General features: G+C 37.2%; 1 protein-coding gene across 3 annotated transcripts; it reads left to right on the forward strand.

Moving 5' to 3' along the window:
* Nucleotides 1-5,541: 5,541 nt before the first annotated feature.
* LOC127627087 (pantothenate kinase 1-like) lies at nt 5,542-20,474 on the forward strand. Of its 3 annotated transcripts, none has more exons than XM_052103327.1 (7): nt 5,542-6,068; nt 8,068-8,420; nt 8,869-9,122; nt 13,611-13,787; nt 13,885-14,008; nt 14,611-14,736; nt 16,372-20,474. In XM_052103327.1, exons 1-7 carry the CDS (start codon nt 5,783-5,785, stop codon nt 16,429-16,431), a joined length of 1,380 nt encoding a protein of 459 aa, XP_051959287.1. In that variant the 5' UTR covers nt 5,542-5,782; the 3' UTR covers nt 16,432-20,474. The 3 variants fall into 3 exon arrangements, with proteins under 3 accessions (XP_051959287.1, XP_051959288.1, XP_051959289.1); XM_052103328.1 differs by lacking the exon at nt 5,542-6,068 and adding an exon at nt 6,896-7,027; XM_052103329.1 differs by lacking the exon at nt 5,542-6,068 and having other exon boundaries at nt 8,286-8,460; nt 16,372-20,473.
* Nucleotides 20,475-21,350: the final 876 nt, after the last annotated feature.

The raw sequence follows: 21,350 nt of genomic DNA on the forward strand, positions 1-21,350 counted from the left end.
AAGATATATACAATTTAATGCAACAAAATTGGATCCATGTTGAAAAGTATGACAGTATGCATCTACAATAAACAGACATTTCTCAGTTACTCAGTATTGAGAAATGCTTGCAGTCACACTCTCTAGTTTATACACATATAAACTAGCACTTACGACAGAGACCATCACTCTAATAAACCCAGAGGAAAATTGTATTGCTCTTTCACTCTTTCACAGCTCATGTAATTTAAGTGCAACTTTCCCTCAGTAGATTCTTCTAGAATTTATTAAGAGATATAAAATGGAAACAGATGAGACATGTGAGATTACTGAAGTCTTTTTATCAAGATGCTGCGGGGCTATTGGACCCTGCAGACAAGTTGATAGCCCTAGCTCGCACCGGCCTGAAAGTGGAAACGCAGGTAATGAGCATGCACTGCACCGGCCATCCTCGCATATGGCACTCCCTGACCAGGTCCTCGTACATGGACTTCTTCCTCTTGTAAGCTTCCCCTATCTGGTCTTCACAAGGCACAGTTAATTCCAGCAGGACCACATGCCTGGATGTTTTGGACACCAGAACTATGCCCCTAAGTGTGGTAACTGCAATGGTATTTGGGAACTTTAGCGGTCTCCCAAGGTTGACCTTCAGCTGCCAGTCCCGACTTGTGGCTAGGAGTCCTTCTAATTGTTTTGGCTTTGGTTGTGACATCTCACCCTCCCTTACGAAGGCAAATCTCTGCTTCACCAAGCATTGTTTTCTTTGGGTGAGTCCTGTGCAGATGACATCAGCTATTGCCTTCAGGACCTGGTCATGCTGCCAGCAATAGCGTAATTCGCCTAGGGCCTTAGGGCAACTGCTAAGGATGTGCTCTAACGATCCTTTGGCACAGTGGGCATGCTGGTGTCTCCACCAGGGATGGTAGGGTGTGCGACTTTATAGACCTTCCCCCTCCTCACAGTCAGGGACCTGGATTTCGTTGGCTTAAAGCTCACCCAGGCCCAAGTGATGTCATTGTCACTGTTAGGTCACAATGATATAGCAGAGAGATCTTGTCACAAAGTGGCCTGACTGTGCTTCCCCTGGCTGTCTGTGTGTCATATCTGTGTGTGCCATGACTGTGTGTGACTGTATTTCCCATCATTCTAGTTGGATAGCCCTTTTAACAGATCATCAGGACCTGTGTCCCTTTATTTTCTCCTTTATTTAAACTCTCTTCTACCTTGTGTTCTCTGTTTGTTTGTTTAGTGAGTTTGCATGTCTGTTCTCAAGCCTAACGGTTCGACTTTCATAGCCCTAAGTTGGTACTGTTTACTAGTCAGTTACTGACTCAGTTTTGCTTTTAATTTTGTCTCCATTGTGAGGGTTTTGTTTTTATTTCGTTTTTCTGTTAATAAAAGTTTATTTTGCCACAAACTCTGCGATTGGGTCCTTTGTCTCATCTGTGATTGTGACAGATCTCAGGAGTTGTTTCTCTTTCCTACAGCTAAAGTTCTGACTTAAGGCTCCAAAATGTGACCATGCTCATGTCTATCAGAAACCTTTAAACTTCCAGTAACTAAATCATCCTGTACACATTTAATTTTAGGCCAGTGAATCAATATATAAACCTTTAATCTGTTGTTCCTATTTTTAAATAAAATTTACATCAACAATGTCCATATCTTGAGCATAGCATGTTAATACTTTATATAAAGGTCAAATTTAAAAGTAGGATGAACAAACAGGGCAAATATTGATTCACTTGTATGAACAAAAGTACTTTTATCATGCTCATAGCACCACCTTGAGGCGGTTTTTGGGGCCACATTGATTCATATTTATTTCTTTTTACAATAGTCTAATGCATTATTAAACAGATATATTATTTAAATGTAAAGCTAATTGAAAGCTATTGTAATTTTACAGCCTCCAGTAGTTACGTTTTGACAGGATTAGATTACCTCCTGTCCTCCTCTGCCTTGGCATATATGATAAGAGCTGTTTTTCCTCTAAGATCTTTCTTCCCAATTAAAATCTAATATTATTATTAATAATCAGCCTTAACAAGTTCACTTGTCCTTCTGATAATAATGAGTTAAATACCTGTGTGGGATGGTTGAGTGTCTGTCCAGGGAGAGGAGAAGTGGTAAGGATTCATACCAGGGTGATAGAGAGAGTGATGCACAGCAGTGTGGCGAATAAGTGTGTTTGAAGAAAACCATTATTTTTTTGTGTGAATAAAGAGTAGAACTTACTTGAACCTCGCTTCCTCCTTGGGAAATCCATCATAATCCATCATAAAGAATGCCATCATACAACAGGTTGGCCGCAGCCCAGAGCAACAACACTTCCACTCGCTGACACTGAGCAAGCACGGCTGCCCGTTTGCATTCAACCAACAGCTCTTTGACACTTTCCGGAAGTGGCTGCTGGCGGAGGAGCGTGGCTCTGAGGGACATCTGGTGGAGCAGTTCGTCCTTCGTCTGCCAACCGGAACAGCAGAATGGTTCCAGTGCCACCACCCGAAGTCACTGGAAGTGGCTGTCCATCTGACTGAGGACCATATGGCAGCATACCCGGGGGCGGAGCAGCCCTCGGCTTCTCTCTTTGCTCTTCCTCTTTCTCTCACTCCCTCTTTACCAAGGTCCAATATCCCCTTTGACAGAACTGGCATGGACTTTGTCGGGCCATTGCTTTGTGTTGATTCTGGTGGATTATGCAATGCGATATCTGAAAGCATCTTGAAACATCTCAGCACGCAGTGTTGCGGAGGCACTCTTCAGAATTATCTCCCGAGTGGGGATTCCGAAAGAATTCCTCACTGACCAAGGGACTAAATTTATGTCACAAACAATACACAAGCTGTACGATTTATTGGGTATTAAATCGATTCACTCCAATGTTTGTCACCAACAAAAAAAGGGGTTTAAGGAATGATTTAATAAAATCCAGAAAAATATGATTCGTAAGTTTATGCACAAGGATACTAAATTGGGAAAAGTGGTTAGAACTCCTGTTATTTACAGTACAAGAGGTCCACCAAGCCTTCACAGTGTTTTCCCCATTCGAGCTGCTGTATGGGCGTCACCGTGGTAAGTCCAAAATAAGTCACCAAGTGGCAAGGGCCCTTTGAGGTCACACAACAAGTAGATCTCGATTATGAGGTAAAATGAACAGACATAAGTGACACCAATCAAATATACCATCTCAACCTCCTGAAATTATGGAAGGAGGCGGTCCCTATGATGTTGGTGACGGTGGTTCTGGAGAGGGCTGAGCTCGGGCCTGAGGTGAACTTAAAAGCTAGTCATCTCACCCCAGTCATTTGTGGAGACCACCTCTCTCCGTCTCAACTCACAAACGTGGCTAAATTGCAGAAAGAATTTGCTGACGTGTTCTCACCTCTACCTTGTCATACAAACCTCATACAGCACTACATCGAGACTACACCTGGGGTAGTGATACGTACTCGTCCCTACCAACTTCCCAAGCATAAGAAAAAAGTGACACGAGAAGAATTGGATGCAATGCTTGAGATGGGAGTAATAGAAGAATACCACAGTGACTGGTCCAGCCTGGTATTGCTGGTTCCTAAGAGAGGCAGGTCGGTCCGTTTCTGTGTGGATTGTCAAAAGGTAAACGCGGTGTCTAAATTTGATGCATATCCAATGCCTCGAATTGATGAACTGCTCAATCGGTTAGGCACAGCTCATTTTTATTTGACACTGGATTTGTCAAAGGGCTATTGGAAAATCCCCTTAACCCCAATATCCCATAAGAAAACGGCCTTCTCCACACCATTTGGCTTACACTAATTTGTGACGCTTCTGTATGGTTTGTTTGGGGCTCTGGCTACATTCCAATGGCTCATGGACCGAGTCCTCGGACCGCATGCTGCTTTCGACTCTGCCTATTTAGACAATATAATTATTTACAGTAATGATTGGCAGCTGCAACTGCAACATCTGAGGGCTGTCCTGAGGTCATTGAGGTGAGCGGAGCTCACAGAAAACCCAAAGAAGTGTGCAATTGGGTGAGTTGAGGTAAGGTATCTTGGCTTTCACTTGGGCCATGGGCAGGTGCGTCACAGCGATTAGAACCTCCCCGAGACCTAAGAACCAAAAGGTGTTAAGGCAGTTCCTGGGGCTGGCTGGCTACTATCATAGGTTTGTACCTAATTATTTGGCTGTCACCAACTCGCTGACTGAATTTACTAAAAAGGCAGCTCCAGATCCAGTCCAGTGGACGGAGCAAAGTCAATGGGCATTTATGCAGGTGAAAGCTGTACTCTGTGGCGGGCTGCTTTTACATACACCTAAATTCTCTATCCCTTTCATTTTACATATGGATGCTTCAGACAGGGGGTTGTGGTCAGTGCTCTCACAGGTGGTGGAGAGGGAGGAATGGTCAGTGCTGTACATTAAACGGAAGCTCTATTTGAGAGAGACTAAGTACTGCACCGTGGAGAATGAATGCTCGACCATCAAGTGGGCTGTTCACACTCTCCGTTACTTCTTGTTGGGGTGGGCCTTCACCCTCTGTTCAGATCCCGCCCCGATATAGTGGTTCCACCGCATGAAGGATCACCCTTTGATATCTGGCGTTACAGCTATTTATGTTCGAGGGAATCTGGGAAGAACAATAAGAGGAGCCCACGCCAGAGCCCAGGGAGAGAGAGAGTGAACATGGCACATAAGTGCGTTTGAAGAAAGCAATCTATGAGTCATTATTGTGTGTGATTAAAGAGTTGAACTTACTTGAACCTAGCTTCCTCCTTCCATACTGACCAGTCCTACTACAACCTGTTATTATGTTTTCTAATTTTAGAATTGCAGAGAATTGAGACAGTAAACTCAATTCAATTTACAGCAATACATGCCAAGGAAGATGCTTTTGGACTGTTGATTGGATTGTCAGGTTTGCCCTCAGGAACTTTTTTGTTTGTCTCATCTTGGACTTACACTGACACCAAGTAGCTTGGATACAGCATCATTCGAAATCGATAGTTTTATGTGTCAGGTGCCACTGTAGAAATGTACATTGAAAATAAAATGTGTAATTTAATCATTTTAAGGTAAATAAGGTCTAATACATTAACCTGCGCCACACGCTCAACTGTAGTGTTTTTAGTTTAGTGAAATTGGTGTTATTACTTATCTTGAAAAAAAAAACCTATTATATTACACACACAATAATACACGTTTGGGGCAATTTTGACCCACAAACATCTGAATTTGTGTATTCCTCATGCAACTTTATTTCACATCTGCCATACATATAATTTTTCTCTATTTTCTGTGTCTTTTTATTCCTGTTTGTATAGATTTGCCATAATAGACAGACCTCCTGAGTACAAATGGAATGCAAGTTTCCAGGGGCATTTGAACAAGACTGTCAGATGGAGTAATATTACTGAAGGTAACATAATTACGCTTCTTAATGTAAAACGACCGCACTGTGAGATTTACAGACCTGTAGGATGCAGTAATGGTTAGTGCTGCAGTATTTAAGTAGGCTGCTCTGAAAAATGACGTTTCAGCAAAGGGAGTGGGGGCATTTTCCTTAGTGACGTCGCATCTACCGGCTGTTTGACTCGGAAACAGGCGCACAGCGTGTGAAGGAGAAATGACCGACAGTGACCTCGAATAAGATGTTGAAGACCTACCCATTGTCTTCATCTCATCACAACCCATCAGCGTTTATGTAGAAGTCGTAAAACAACGTTTGTAAATTTTAGAAGCGCCTTCGAGACGTCGAGAGGAAAACGGAGTCGTTATACGCATTTAGTCTGTCTTCCGAGCGTTCACAATTACTGCGTAAATGATGGAAAATGCTGAAACATCCGATGACAACGGAACGACGAATTATACTAATGGTTTAGTGAACGGATTTCACAGTCCACCGTCCAGTAAAGGGGACTGTATTTCTTGCGGTTCTAACGGAGGTGGTCTGGGTGGTACTGAGAGTGGCTGTAACAGTAGCGGTGGCCATTATGGTATTGAAAAATCCCACCATCTTCATCAGGATCATGTACACAACAGTGGTTCAACCGCGAAGCGCTGCAGACTCAGAAGACGCGTGGATTCGGGAAAGAAGAACAGACCGCGTAAGTCGAGCTATCAGAGTGTAATTCGTGTCTTAAATTGTAACTAAAGAGAACAATGACAGTTAACACAATATTGAGTGAACATGTATTTTTGACGTGTTGTTTGTATAAAATGACCATAATTTAGGTAGATAAATTATTTCAGCGTAAAACGCTTAATTTTTCTTTGAGAGTCCTTCATATGTTGGATAAAAACACTGAAGAACCATAGCCGGATATTTAAAAATGGACGCGTCAACATCACAAATTTAAGGTTATACCGCTATACGTTAAAATGTCAATTTTTGTTTTATGCTTTTTTAGTATAACGTTTGTTATGAGGCACGAACTGTTGGTTTTTCTCTCACTCTCATTAAGTAATTTTTCATATTTCTACCAACAACGAAAAGGCGAGATTTTAAGTGCCATGTCCCGGAAGTAGCGAACCCCCTAAATGTTGTCATTATTGTTGGTTTTATTTAACCACTCTTCTCAATTTTAAGGAAACAAATATGCCTCTTTGTGAAAGAAGACGGTCAAACACTTCAAGTCAATGTTCACGTTCCAAAATTGCCTGTATTAACAGGTTTATTTGTTTTGAAAGACCAGGGTATTTAGTGTTGTGAAATCAACGTAATGTTCGTTGTGCGGATTTCATTGGTCAGACCAGACAAAGAGGTGTGGCCATAACACGCCATATATAAAGGACAAGTGTTCTCAACCAATGAGCGTGATGGAACTCATAAAGGGGTGGGACAATCGCTCAGAATGAACCAACAGCCTGTACAGTTCTTGTAGAATGAACATAAAAAGTCAATAGAACACCACCTAAGTGATATAAAACACATGTATTCTCCTGACGGCGACGCACGTACTACAGTTAAGATTTGAATGATATATTTTATTTGATCGCTGCGTGGCTCAGTTTCAGATCCTGCCTGTCTTACCTGAAAGTATGAAGCTAATTGTAAAAAAGTCAGGTAACCTCGTATATAATATATAAATAATATAATAATAATAATAAAAAGACAGTACCAGTTAGTTAGTATTTAATGTTATAGTGTAAACAAACTTTAAGTTTAGGCTTTTATTAAGTTTTCAGTTTTTTTTTTTTTTTGTTGAAATTAATTGCTCTACAAATATTTACAGTTTTGGTCCACCCTCGTAAGCAAGTAGTTGCACATTGCAGCATGCCCATTCTAACTGAAATCTAAAACAGTTAGAGTTACAGGTGGATTTAATCAGTTGTTTTCAGATTTGAAAATTATATATTGCATTGCTTTAAAATACATTGACTTGTTTTGAGCCTGAATGCAGACCTAATCTGCTGTAACTTAACTTTTTGTCCATTAAATGCTTTATTGTCACTCTGTTCTTGGTGGCTGTGGAGTACTTTGCTCTCTGATCCTCATGGCAAGGAGTACACACACACCTTTAACCTACATGAACATTATCATCATTGGTCTAAGCAAAGGCTAATCAATAGCCTAAGAAACTGCTTTCTCTCAAACACTGCAAATCTATTCACTGATCTAAAATTTCTATGAGAAATACCCTTTCTGATATTATGTGATTAAGGAAAGACAAAAAGCTAGTTGTGCTAAAACATTTTACTATGAGATTTTATTGCTAGAGATTACATTTCCGCAACTAATGTTTAACTTTAATCTGAAGACAGGCTGTTTCTCAGAATCTCCAGGAAATCTCTTTAATCTGCTGTTTTTGTCATACCAACAAAATGCCTCACAAGCTGCTGTGAAAAGACAGATATACCGCAGCTCTCATAGTTATCTACAATCAGACAAATAATCTTTCATGTATTTATTACCCTCAGTGTCTGGTGATGGCTTGTAAAAATTCACTTGGGTATTAAATTGATAACTTGATTGCAAGATAGGTGATTGCACACCACATGCATTATTTAGTTTGGTTTTTGTAAAGTGTTATCTCACTCACACTCATCCACAGGTTATGAAATAATAGTACAAATTACCATTTTCAAAATGTATGTGTTTTGCAGCTTTTCCATGGTTTGGGATGGATATTGGAGGAACTCTAGTAAAGCTGGTTTACTTTGAACCAAAAGACATCACAGCTGAAGAAGAACAGGAGGAAGTCGAGAGCCTGAAGAGCATTCGTCGCTACCTGACCTCCAATGTGGCCTATGGAAACACAGGTATCCGTGATGTGCACTTGGAGTTGAAGAACCTCACCATGTGCGGCCGCAAAGGCAACCTGCACTTCATCCGCTTCCCAACACAAGACATGCACCGCTTCATCCAAATGGGCAGAGACAAGAACTTCTCCAGCCTGCACACCACACTGTGTGCCACGGGTGGAGGCGCATACAAATTTGAGGAAGACTTCAGAACAGTATGTGGTCCACTGAGGAATGGCAACATTAAATAATCAGGCATGGAAATCCTGGAAATATCATGGAATTTTTAAATTGTGATTTCCAGGCCTGAAAATGTTATTGAAATTAATAAGCTCTTTAGAAGTCATTTAATCCCATAAATTAATATACAATTATTGTATTTTGCTCTTCTCTAAATAATTTAATTGACCAGATATTGCTCTTGTGTAGAGCTTATCTAGAGTAAAACAAAATGATTGCAAGCTGTAGTTGTCTATTTTTTCAATTAATTGTCTGAAATGGTTAACATGGTCTGAACAAATTGGTAGCCAATGGGTTTGAATCAAAATTTTATATATATATATATATATATATATATATATATAGTAATCGCAAATTACTGCAATGTTCATGGAACTCACCAGTCTCTCAAAGTTGTGATCATGTATTTTCTTCTTCTCCTAGGTGGCTGGTCTGGAGCTGCAGAAGCTGGATGAACTGGACTGTCTTATTCAAGGTCTGCTGTACGTTGACTCCATCGGGTTCAATGGGCATCCTAATTGTTATTTTTTCCAAAACCCTTCTGACCCTGAAAACTGTGTCAAGAGGCCATGTAGCCTGGAGAACCCCTTCCCCATGTTGCTGGTAAACATTGGCTCTGGAGTTAGCATCTTGGCTGTCTATTCCAAGGACGATTACAAGCGGGTCACTGGCACCAGGTAAATACTGTCTTCATCTTTTGCTTGTAGCTAAGCAAACAGAATTACTAGAATTTTTTTTTTTTTTCCAGAATTCCCAAAGTATTGGCCTTTGAGGAAAATTTGGCCAGAAAAATACCATGAAGGGATATGGCCCTTCAAGTGTTAAAGTGTATCTTTAAATCTGGGCCACAAATCAGTTTTGACTTTCTGCATTTGGGTTCCTGTAATTATGGAGGCCCAAACCTGCAAAAATAATAAATACATAAATAAATGTAATAATAAAAAAATAACTAAAGGAATAAATGTCTTGATAAAACAAATATAATTAGTTTTTAATGAAAGTTATTCCTGAATTTATTATTGTATGATTTTATTCCTTTATTATTTTCTATATTTATTTTTAACTTTATTTTTTATTTATTAATTTATTTTGCATTGTTATTTATTTTTTATACATCAATAAGCACCTCTACTCTAAATGAAACATAGTCATTTGATTTGTGGTTATCGAATTAATTCGCAAGTTGCGCAACTCTCTAGATATATGTGAAGCGTCAGCTATAGTTTTTTTTATTGCAGAACTTGTATATACATGCATACATAAACGATCAGGGAAATGAAGCATGGTTGTATATTTTACAATGAACAATCATAACAACAGAAAACAATATTATGGATTTGCAGACATCAAAATATGAAGTTTTATTCACAGAAAAATAAGAAAACTATAAGGTTAAATTATATCATTTATGAAACTTGCTAATTTTTTAGTTTTGTTAAAGAAACAGTTCCCCATTTATTTTGTGATTGTAGTATAACCAATAAATCTTGGATTGACTTAAGCTCTTATGTTTTTAGCCCCACAAATAGCTTTAGTTTACAGGATATGGCTATGACCTAATGTCAAATCAAAACAAGTCAAGAGTAATCGAGCACACGCTTCAATCTACAATAAGCCAATGGTAAGCAGGACCCGCCCAAATAATTATCATACAAGAGATAGAAATGTAAGAATAAATATAAAAATAAATACATTTGGGAATAAATAAATATAAAAATAAATACATGTGTGAATAAATAAATAAATAAAAAATAAATGAATGCATAAATAAATAATAATAAAAAAAAATTAAAGAATAAAAAGGTTTTAAAGAATAAAAATAAAAAGAGAAAATAATAAATAAAGTGAAAAAAAGTGAAAACAAAAATTCAGGAATAGCTTTCATTAAAAACAAATTATATTTGTATAATCAAGACATTTATTCCTTTATTTATTTTCTTATAAATAACATGCACAAAAATAAATAAATACATAAATAAATAAATGTAATATTATTTATTTATGTATTTATTTATTATTTTTTGCATGTTTTGTCCTCCATATGGAATATCCTGTAATTTCTTTTATGGATAATTCACCCAAAAATCTTCTGCTGAGCACAAACAAAGATTTTTTTAGAAAAATATCTCAGCTCTGTAGGTCCACAATATGAAAGTACATGTTAGCCAAAACTTTGAAATTCCAAAAAGCCCATAAAAGCAGCATTAATGTAATCCAGTTGACTCCAGTGGTTTAATCCACATCTTCTGAGTTGATCTAGTCAGTTTTGGGTGAGATCAGACTAAAATATAACTCCTTTTCACTGTATATCTTGTCATTGCAGTCTCTAGGCATGGTCCTTATTTCAAGCTCGAGTGCTAGATGGAGTGTAATCAAGCTTGAAATCATGATTGCCAAGAAGACTACTAATATCATGATTTATAGTGAAAAAATTTAACATCTGATCTCACCCAAAACTGAAAAGAATGCGTGAATTCAACCCTTGTATTCTGTTTGTTAAGGGTTTAAATGCTGTGTGTTAGGGGTCAATTTTGACCTTATTTACCTCTAAATTACCAAACAACATTTATTTTTATATAAAATAAGAACATTTTATGTTAAAAGGTGCAATATGTAACAATTTTCATTCATATTCACCCTTTTTTTGCCAATGTGTGAACGGCTTGTAACATAACTTAAAAAATGAGCCCTTCCCGGACTTCCTAGGTTGCCTATTAAAGCCTGTAGACTGATTTTCATGCAAAGGGAGAGGGTCACTTTTGCAGGGAAAATCTAAAGGATGTATCATAGAGATGGAATCCAGCAAACGTCTGGCTCCCAGCACATCACTGACTCCTACACAATCTCTGAGTAAGCCAAAAAATAAATACAAATAATTTATTTACTGAATCCCGTCTGGCTAAGCGAGAATGTGATGGTGGTCTAGCAAAAACTAGAGTTAACATTGGCAGGGCATTTGATTCCTGGATGGACATTCGTTCGGTTTAGGGGTCCAAAACTGACCCTGAATTGGCGTTCTTGTTAATAGACAGGTAAGCTTACATAACTGCAAAGCATGTGAAATATAGTGCCATAAGGATTGATCTGTATAATTTTAGATAATTTGCTGACGAATTGCAAGCTACATTTCTGCGTAACTTTCAAATAATTTAAATGATATTCTCTTTGTATTAAAATCAGGTATACAGGATCAATGTAAGCAAATACGCTGGTTTCTTGATCATAGTACAACATATGACGTACATTGTATAGTTTGGTAGTATGTAGCTGAATGTGTGAATCAGTATGCTATGTTAACTGATAAGTAGTTTTAGTTTAGTCTCAACATTTGTAGTAAAACAATCATAACCGTGTAATTTTAATTATGCTACCTCATCTGTCAGCATGATGCCAGTTGATCACATTCAGTCTCTTTGTATGTTTCGTCATTGTTTTGGCTGATGCTCGCTCGCGCGTGTCCCTATGGATTAGCTGGCTGGCAGGTGTCATTAATACATACATACTTAAATACTGCACCTTTAAATTCACTACACTTTAACTACATGCCACAGTTTTATTCAGAGACATATTGTCATGCATTGGGGGCAGATAACTACCATCTGTTGGAGAGAAGAAAAACTTTAGACATGAAATGAAATGACAACATTTAACCAGCAGATGGCTACGGAGGTCAACACATTTGCTGGATATTTGTATTCAGGTCTTAAGACTAGTTATGCATTTAAATATACAGTATGTTTAGACATTATCAAAGACATTAAAAATTCATAATTTTTGTCAAAGTGTGTGTGTGCGCGTGCGCACGTGTGTGTGTGTCCTTCATTGTGGATGTGTATTGGTCTCATGCTTTAATTTCTGCTGTGTGTGTGTGTGTGTGTGTGTGTGTGTGTGTGTGTGTGTTGGTTTTTGTGGTTTTTAATACATTTTTTGCAGGTTACTAACTAGTAATTATGATGGTATTATGCTATATATGTGGTTTATGAGGACATCCCTAGTGTCCCTTTTATTCAAACGGCTTAACAAACATACTAAACAATGATTATTATATTTTAATGCAAAAATGCCAAAAGGTTTCTATGAGGTTTAGGGGTAGGTTTAGGGTTGGGGGACAGAATATATTGTTTGTACAGTATAAAACTCATGACGTCTATGGAGAGTCCTTGTAATGAGTATCACCCCTCATTTCTGTGTGTGTGTGTTCTGCATTGTGGCTGATGTGTGCGTGCGTTTGTGTGTACCTGCGTGCGTACGTGCGTGCGTGCAAGGAAGCGTGTGTTTATCACTTTGTGGGGACCTAATGTCCCCATAAGGATGGTAAAACCTGAAATTGTTGACGTTGTGGGGACAATTTGCTGGTCCCCATGAGGAAAACAGCTTATAAATCATACTAAAATGCAGAAAGTTTTCTGTGAGAGTTTGGTTTAGGGGTAGGGTTAGGGGATAGAATTTATAGTTTGTACAGTATAAACACCATTATGTCTATTGAAAGTCCCCATAAAACATGGAAACCGTGTGTATGTGTGTGTGTGCGTGCGTGCGCGCGTGCATAGTAAATGTAGGTAAAGTCACCATGCCTCATCACACTTGAATGAAAGGAACCATGTTTTTTTTAAAAACAAAGTTTAAAAGGAGTCAAAAAAGTCCCCAACAGAAGATTATGGTTACATTTAAAGGATTGTTATACACTATGGCTTATTACATGCCTAAAACATGAATGTAACCAAGCAATTGCAGCTTAGCTGACAGCAAACAAGCCTGTGTGCTCGCATCCATCCAAAAAGTTTGGGTAAATGTGTGTGCTAAATAGTACACAAACTGCATAACATTGGCAATAACTTGTAATGTAAATAGTTAAAATTCATGGTTGCAATAACACTTGTATCTTTTGTAACTGTTCAACTGGCTCTTTACAGTCATGAAAGTGAAAAATGGTAACTCTGTTTAAGAGATTCTTACAAACATTTAGTCATTTAGCAGACACTTTTATCTGATGCGACTTACAAATGAGGAACATAAGTAATTTGTCTCACAAAAGCCTATAATATCTGCAGTATTGCACTGCTAAGTAAAAATGAACACATCATAAATTAAATTGAATCATTCTGAAGCACTGCAACATTCTTTAAATACAGTGACATTGATTTGTTCCATCGGTTGTGCTTCAGTCTAGGAGGTGGTACATTTCTAGGCCTGTGCTGCTTGCTGACTGGTTGTGAGACATTTGAGGAGGCCTTAGAGATGGCAGCTAAAGGAGACAGCACAAACGTGGACAAACTAGTGAAGGACATTTATGGTGGCGATTATGAGCGCTTTGGTCTCCAAGGATCTGCCGTTGCATCCAGGTACAGACAGATTTACTAGCATTCGTGTGTAAAAAGTTTGTTTGTGATGAAGAAAACCAATTAAAGTTTTTTTTGTCTTTTAATTTGAATCCTTTAGTTTTTGTCATATGATGAGCAAGGAGAAACGTGACAGTATAAGTAAAGAGGACCTGGCCAGGGCCACTCTTGTCACCATCACAAACAACATTGGCTCCATTGCTCGCATGTGTGCAGTGAATGAGGTTTGACAATTCATTCATAACTCTTTACAAAAGGTCATTTTTCACAAGCTGTAGTTTTTAATCCATATTTACAGCCACATTACTAGTTTAAAATTACTTTGAAACTTGCACAAGTTATTTTCAGTGCCTAGAACCCTCTTGAACAAACAATATACAAACCATAAAGTCCATGGTGACAAAGATAGGGATGAACTCTGTGTGCTCTGGGCTTCTTTACAGTGTTGCCTTGTGGCATGGAGATCAAGCAGCATTGTACAGGGCTATCAAAGCACACTGAAAAGCCACAACATGGACTCTGGCACAGAATTGAATTACTAAACTTGTTTAACCTGGCATGTTTTCTTATGACCATCACGCCAGCTATTTATAATATGTTCAGTCTGACCAAGTGAAGGGATAGTGAGGGGTTTTCCCTTACTTGTACTTGTTTATTTAATTTTTTGGTTGGCTAAGGTTCTCAAATGTAATTAAACGATTATAAAGCAAACTTGTTTTGTTTCGTTTTTTCCAAAGATGCTGTAGTTTACAAGAACATGTGATACATTTATACATTCGGACTGCAACAAACATTTTCACAGTATAATTTATTTCATTTCTTTTAGAAAATTGATAGAGTGGTTTTTGTTGGGAATTTCCTTCGAATCAACACTGTATCAACTAAGCTGCTTGCCTATGCCATGGACTTCTGGTCTGATGGACAACTAAAAGCCATTTTCTTAGAACATGAAGTAAGTCTTTTTTCTTTTCTTTTTTTACCACGTTCTGTTTCTGCTCAATGCTAGAGCCACTTACTCTTATGTTTGTCCATCTAAGAGTTTTGAATAGGCCAAACAATCAGAAAATATCAGCCAATAACCACCCGCTTTGCTGATTAACAGAAGCGTTAGCTCCCCCTTGTATTTGTTTCAAAATCTACCAGACTTGTCAATAGATCGTGTAGATTTTATGTTTTCAAATATTGTGAATTTTCAGTTAATCTTGTATAAAATAAAGGAATTAATAAAATAATATAATATAATCAAAGTCTTTGTCTTTAAATATCTAGATAGCAGACAATGGGGGAAATCAATGCAAGATAAATAAATGCAAGTAACCATAAAATTGTTCATAGTTTTAATAGCATAATAATTTTTTCAGCAACTTTTATGGAGGAGAAAATACTTCCAATATCCTCTGTTAACATTAAAGGTTGTGCGTCCAATCAAACTCTATGGTATTATGATGGAAATGTATCCATCAATTGGTAGAAGCTAGCCATATTAGGCAGATGCCAATATGGACAAGTGTCATGGAATGCAATCATCATCAAAAAACATGAACAAAGTGCACAAGGTAAAAGATAGTATGACCCTGATTGCATTAAACCATTGAGAACCCCAGTGTTTATATCAGCATCATTCTTTGAAAAAGCCTAAATTATTGACTATTAATCATCTACAAATACCATCTTGTCAGATCTGAGCATGTTATTGAAAGTGTTTACATGCATGATCTTACTTCAGTTATGCTTAATAACCCAACAGCATGTAATGTCATGTAAACGAATGTGCTCTTTTATGAGAAAAAAATCATAAACTGTTTAAGCAAAGATTATCTGCGCATATGTTTTTCCCATTACCCCATATAAACCCTTTTACCAACATTTTGGCAGCTTTTCCACACTGTTAACCCTAATAAGTTAGCAGAGCTCAAACAATTTAAGGCAATCAGTTCAAACTCCCAAGTTTAAGTTAATATAGCTTTCAGATTTTTGTTCTGCACTACACATGCATGTTGATTGCTCTTAACTTGAAATATTGAGTAAGCTAACTGAAACATTTTAAAGACACTTAACTTTAAATCTAACTCTTTGGCTGAACTTAAAATGGCCATGTCAGCTCAACTAAATACTTCAAGTAGAGGAAACCTTACCAGCTAGAAATAGCTAGTTCAGTGAATGCTAGCGTGCTGAATGCATGCTAATTGGAAACACTATGCTAAGATTAGCAACGCAATTGCTCAAAGAGTAAAGTTTAAGTTCCTTAAAAATTAAAAAGACAAGTTCATTAAACTCAATACAATGAAACGATTTATGTTACTTAAAATGTGACAGTTTTGTGAACTCAAATGAAAGAGAAATTTCTAAATACTCCTCATTCCCTACTCAAAACATTTAATTATTCTGAGCCTCAAATTTTAAGTAACATAAATCGTTTCATTGTGCAATGTGTTTATGTCTTTTAAACGATTTGAGAATTTAAAATGTCACAAACATGGTTTTATTGCATTGATTTGTTTGAATGGGAAGCTTGTTGATAGTTATCAGTTATTATATTTTTGTGCATGTAATTACACTCAATATATGCTCTGCTGCTTCACTCCAGGGTTATTTTGGAGCTGTTGGTGCCTTCCTTGAGCTACTAAAGATGACTGAAGACTTCTAAGACACTGAAGATATCCCAACCTTCAAACCAGAAGCTGTTGTAAGATTTCAGGAAAGCCACATCCCCTAATAAGGAAAAGCCATTAATAATGTGACCGAGTTTCCATTTCCCTTCAAATAATTAACACCTTCACCCTTCTATTGCTGATCCTTGTCCATGCTCATGACTAAGAGGAGGTGGCACAGAAACGGAGCACAGTTTTCAGTGTGTGATGAGCTGCACCCCATACTAACTGTGCCTCGCCACCACTGTTATAAATCCAGCATAGTGTCTCCTTTGCCAAGACCTGTGTATTGATGATTTGAGGGGAAGATAATTGAGAATACTAATTAATATGTCTGTGTCCTTCCTGACTCCCTATTTGTTAGCTTTATGCAAATAATCTTAATGGTATAGAGGTTAGTTTTATGTCTATTTGTGATACAGTCTGCTATATAAAGATGAAAATGCATGTATTGCTACAAACTTCCCTTCTAAACAAATTAGGTTGACCTTTTTAAAGGTTTTTGAGCTGCGCATTGTGTGATCAGATTAAGATCACATATATAACGAGCCATTTATGAAGTACTTTGCTCACCCTCTTCTATTCACAGAGAAGTGTTAATTATGTCTGTGTTGCAAGTGTTGTTATTATTAAGCATACAATAATTTTGGACTCTCAGGTGTAAGTCTGAATTAATCAGAAATCCTTTTCAAATGAAAAATAATTTTTTCAAAAAGGTTTCCTAGAACACTCCCCTTTGATATTGGTCGAACAAACAAATGTTTGGATGGCGCAACAGAGCTACAGTGTTTACACTATTCGGGGTATCAACCTATGAATGGCTTGCTTGTCTATGCGCGTTCAGCTGCGATAGGACAAAGTATTTTAACATACAATTACAAAAATCACTCGCATTAGCTTTAAGTCGTTTTTCATTAAAACTAAATTAATTTTAAAATGTTCAGAACTGGAAATGACAGGAAGACCTATTTTATCTTTGCTAGACCTTGTTTGATTAGTTGATTGTTGATGACAAGAGTAGCTGTAGTTTCTAATATATCTTTACCTCTTGACTGGTGTGTCTAATGAACAGAGAACATATGCACCTGAGCTGACACTGATTGTGTTGGGACCAAACTGTCAATGTTGACTAGAGAACAATATATATGTTCATCTGATTGAGAATTCTCATAGTTCACTACATAAGGTTCTTCTCTGTGATTTTTGGGTTTAATAATCCCTAATGCTGAGATTTCTCAGATCTGAATGTGTTACCAATTCCCCTTACCCTTTGTACTGTATATACACTGTAGTAGTTTTGTTTTTGAACATTTGCACAAACAGTAATTTAATCATATTCATGATCTCAAGTTTCATGCGAGACCGCTAAAGAGTCTTTCGAATGCCTTCATCCTTCAAATATTTTCAGTTTATACATGGCATTGTCTATAACTGAAAATATTTTGCCTTATCATATTTTTGCCACCTATCAACATGAAAGAACCACTTTATGCTTAAATTTTTTTTTGTAACTCTTCCTTTTAACACTGGACAGATATGGGGTTAAAATGTACCTCAGTGACATTAAGTTGGGACTGACTGATAGCTCCATATTCTTGTTCAGAACTAGACCTGTGCGAAACAAGCCTTCCTGCAATTGGAATTAGGAATTCTAAAAAAAAGCTACTCCAGTCAAAATAATCTTTCTAAATATGTCAGAAAACAAAAGCACTTCCAAGAAATAAAGGTATTGCTTTTGTAGACCCTTTAAGCCATGTCAGCAATTACATATATCATCATTTGGCTCCAATACTATGAATTCAAAAGATGTTAAATCCTTTATTTTTAACAGCACTGAGACAGTACGCAGTTCTTCAGTTTGCAAGCTTCATTGCACTTAGATTTTGCAGTGTTATTTTGTGATCATTAGGAATGAAAGCAAGACCAAGACTCTTAACTGAAGTAATATTTCCAATAGAGGTTGATCGATAGTGGATTTTGCAGATACCGATAACGAAGGTGGTGGGAAAGGCCGATAATCAGTTAATTGGCCGATAGTTTTTAAAATAGAGTTATAGAATGTCAAATCTTATTCTTTTCTTTCTATGGTGGGCACAAAAAAAAGTGTCTAATAGGAATACAATTCCAGATGCGGTTTATTGTTCAACCAAAATAATAACCAGAAAAAATTAAGATTTGATGCATAACATGGGACTTTTATATATAAACAAGCCCAAAACACTCCGGGGACATTATTTTGAAAATACGAAATTATGAAAAAAAACGTTTTGCAGATAACCGATAGTTCCAAAAAGCAACAATCTTAATCTGGCTTAATCGGTAAAACCGATATATCGGTCTACCTCTTATTTCTATGTAGAAAACTATCAGAATGCAATTTTAATCTGAGAATTTACTTATTTCGTGTTGGAAGTATTAGCAGTGATACTGTAATGTGTGTACTGAACTAAGTATTCACCAGCTACCGTAACTCAACAATAGACCTGTGCTGACAGTAAAGTGTCTTCTAGATGTTATTAAAGGGTTAGTTTATTCAAAAAGGAAAATCTCGTTTGACTACCTTGGAATACAAAAGATAGAGGCAGAATTTTAATCTCAATGGTGATTGGGGCCAACAGCCGGCCTAACATCTCCTTTTGCTATCCACAACAGAAATAGTCATATGTGTTTGGAACAACTTTAGGGGGAGTAAATGATGACAGAATTAAAATTTTTGGTTGAACTATCCCTTTAACATCTGCAACAGCAAATTGCACACAATGCCTCTTTATGTCTTGATGCCACTTACTGGATACAAAAATTGTACATGCACTTGATGCTGTTTGCCTCTTCCATCTCCTTGATTTATGCATTACTTCCTCTGCTAAATCCTTAGAATTGCCTTATGCAGCGGAGTGCCATTTTGACTTTGGTTGTCTGGATTATGCAAAATGGCACCCCAACAACTCTCTGAGCCACAAAGGTACCTTCCAAGTGTAATGGGGTGCCTTTAACTGATAGAGACAAGGCTTTATCTCTGTGTCCTCTTTGTTGATGCTAATGCTACATCCAGATGCCACTGTATCCATTAATCAAAACTGTGTATTTGAGGAGTGTTTTGTTTGTGTTGCTTTTTCTTATTAGACATGCAACATCAGACTGAATGCATGTGTCGGTACATTGTATTTTAACTGAGCCAATGCAAAGCATGCAAGCGACTGGAAAAAGTGTGTCTTTTCCTTTGGCCCTTAGATGGTTCACTCCATCTAATGTAGTCCAAATGCCTTTTGTTTCAGGTTCTGTTCATGTAAACCAGTGTAATGCCTGGATGCTAATTGTCAAATTGTGCGAAACCTGTTAGAACCTGTCTTTGGGTCTTCTTTCATACAAACATTGTATTCTATTCTATTTGACAGCCATTTTTCAGAAAGCATGCTCTAAACTATTAATGCTAAATCATCATTACAATTTAACTGTCTGTTTTTTCAAGAGCTAAATTGTATGTTTCTAAATCAGTTAATTATATGTGAAATTCCATGCTAATAATCCACATTAATGACCTCAGTCTTCTGACAAATATGTCTCATGGATGTGATCTGAAAGAGTATGTATAATTCCTTAATGAAAAGTCCATTGTTTTTAGTTCAGTTCATTCAACAGTATCAAAATGCAGTTAAGTGTATTTCTTATAATATAACATTTGCCGTTGATCGCAGAGGGGCCCCTGATTTATTTATGCCTCCTAATAAACAGTTTGCATTACTGGCTCTGAAATTCATGTCACAAGATTTTTTTTGTCTCAGTTTTTAGTGAACTTCATTTGTCAATAGACTAATTTGTAAATACCTAATAAATGTGTTAATTAATGAAGCTAGTTTATTGTTGGGTGTTTCTTCTCTCGAAAAAAACGTTTACACTCTCACTAGTATTTTTTCTTTTCTACAGTGTCCAACAGTGTATGTGCATGCCCATAAAAGTATTCTGCTTGATTTTATTTTTTTGTTTTTATCAAACATCACTTTTCCCATATTTCTTCTCAATTATGCTCTCATGCTCTGACACTTTTTTCAACTTTAATAATCACACTAACTTTTGAAATTACTTAAGTAGCAGCAAAATTGTTTTGTGTTGTGGAAGTGAAGCAACAACTGTGGGAGAGTATGATTTTTCTTTACAATTATTATTATATAATTTGTTTTCACACAATAAAGAGTGAAAAAGTTTGTTTATTTATGTATTTTTTTTTTCCTCCCCAATTTGGAGTGCCCAATTCTCAATGTGCTCTAAGTCCTCGTGGTGGTGTTGTGACTCGCCTCATTCCGGGTGGCGGAGGACGAATCTCAGTTGTCTCCACGTCTGAGACCGTCAATCCATGCATTTTATCATGTGACTTGTTGAGTGTGTTACTGCGGAGACATAGTGCATGTGGAGGCTTCACGCTATTCTCTGCGGCATTCAAACTCCCCACGTGCCCCACCGAGAGCGAGAACCACATTATAGTGACCTCAAGGAGGTTACCCCATGTGACTCTACCCACCCTAGCAACCGGGCCAATTTGGTTGCTTAGGAGACCTGACTGAAGTCACTCATCATGCCCTGGATTCAAACTACCCAAGCCCCAAAACAGTTTGTTTATTTAACTTTTTGTTTGGATTGTAAGAGTTTTAAACATGTTTATGTTTAGTGTGGTGGAAATAAAAGCAAGACCATTAACAAAATAATATTTCCATTAGATGGTTTTTGAAAAACATAAAATAGGTTTATGTTTTCAGTCTTTGTTTGGTTTAAACGTGGACTCATTGGATATGGACTAGGTTTTCATAGTTGAATATGAAAAGTCTGGGTCTAGGACAAGGCTAAAACAATAACATCTACAGTGTGTTTAATAAAAATCAACCCTTCGGACATGGAAGTGCCTGAAGTTAACGAAACACAC

Source organism: Xyrauchen texanus, chromosome 33 (genome assembly GCF_025860055.1).
Source record: "Xyrauchen texanus isolate HMW12.3.18 chromosome 33, RBS_HiC_50CHRs, whole genome shotgun sequence".
NCBI classification, from domain to species: Eukaryota; Metazoa; Chordata; class Actinopteri; order Cypriniformes; family Catostomidae; genus Xyrauchen; species Xyrauchen texanus.

What these genes read in the sequence shown, in the direction of transcription:
- LOC127627087 (XM_052103327.1), top strand. Translation starts at nt 5,783, where the DNA reads ATGATGGAAAATGCTGAAACATCCGATGACAACGGAACGACGAATTAT. An exon ending in GCATGTGTGCAGTGAATGAG is followed by an intron (nt 14,009 to 14,610) that starts GTTTGACAATTC and finishes CATTTCTTTTAG; the next exon opens with AAAATTGATAGAGTGGTTTT. An exon ending in CCATTTTCTTAGAACATGAA is followed by an intron (nt 14,737 to 16,371) that starts GTAAGTCTTTTT and finishes GCTTCACTCCAG; the next exon opens with GGTTATTTTGGAGCTGTTGG.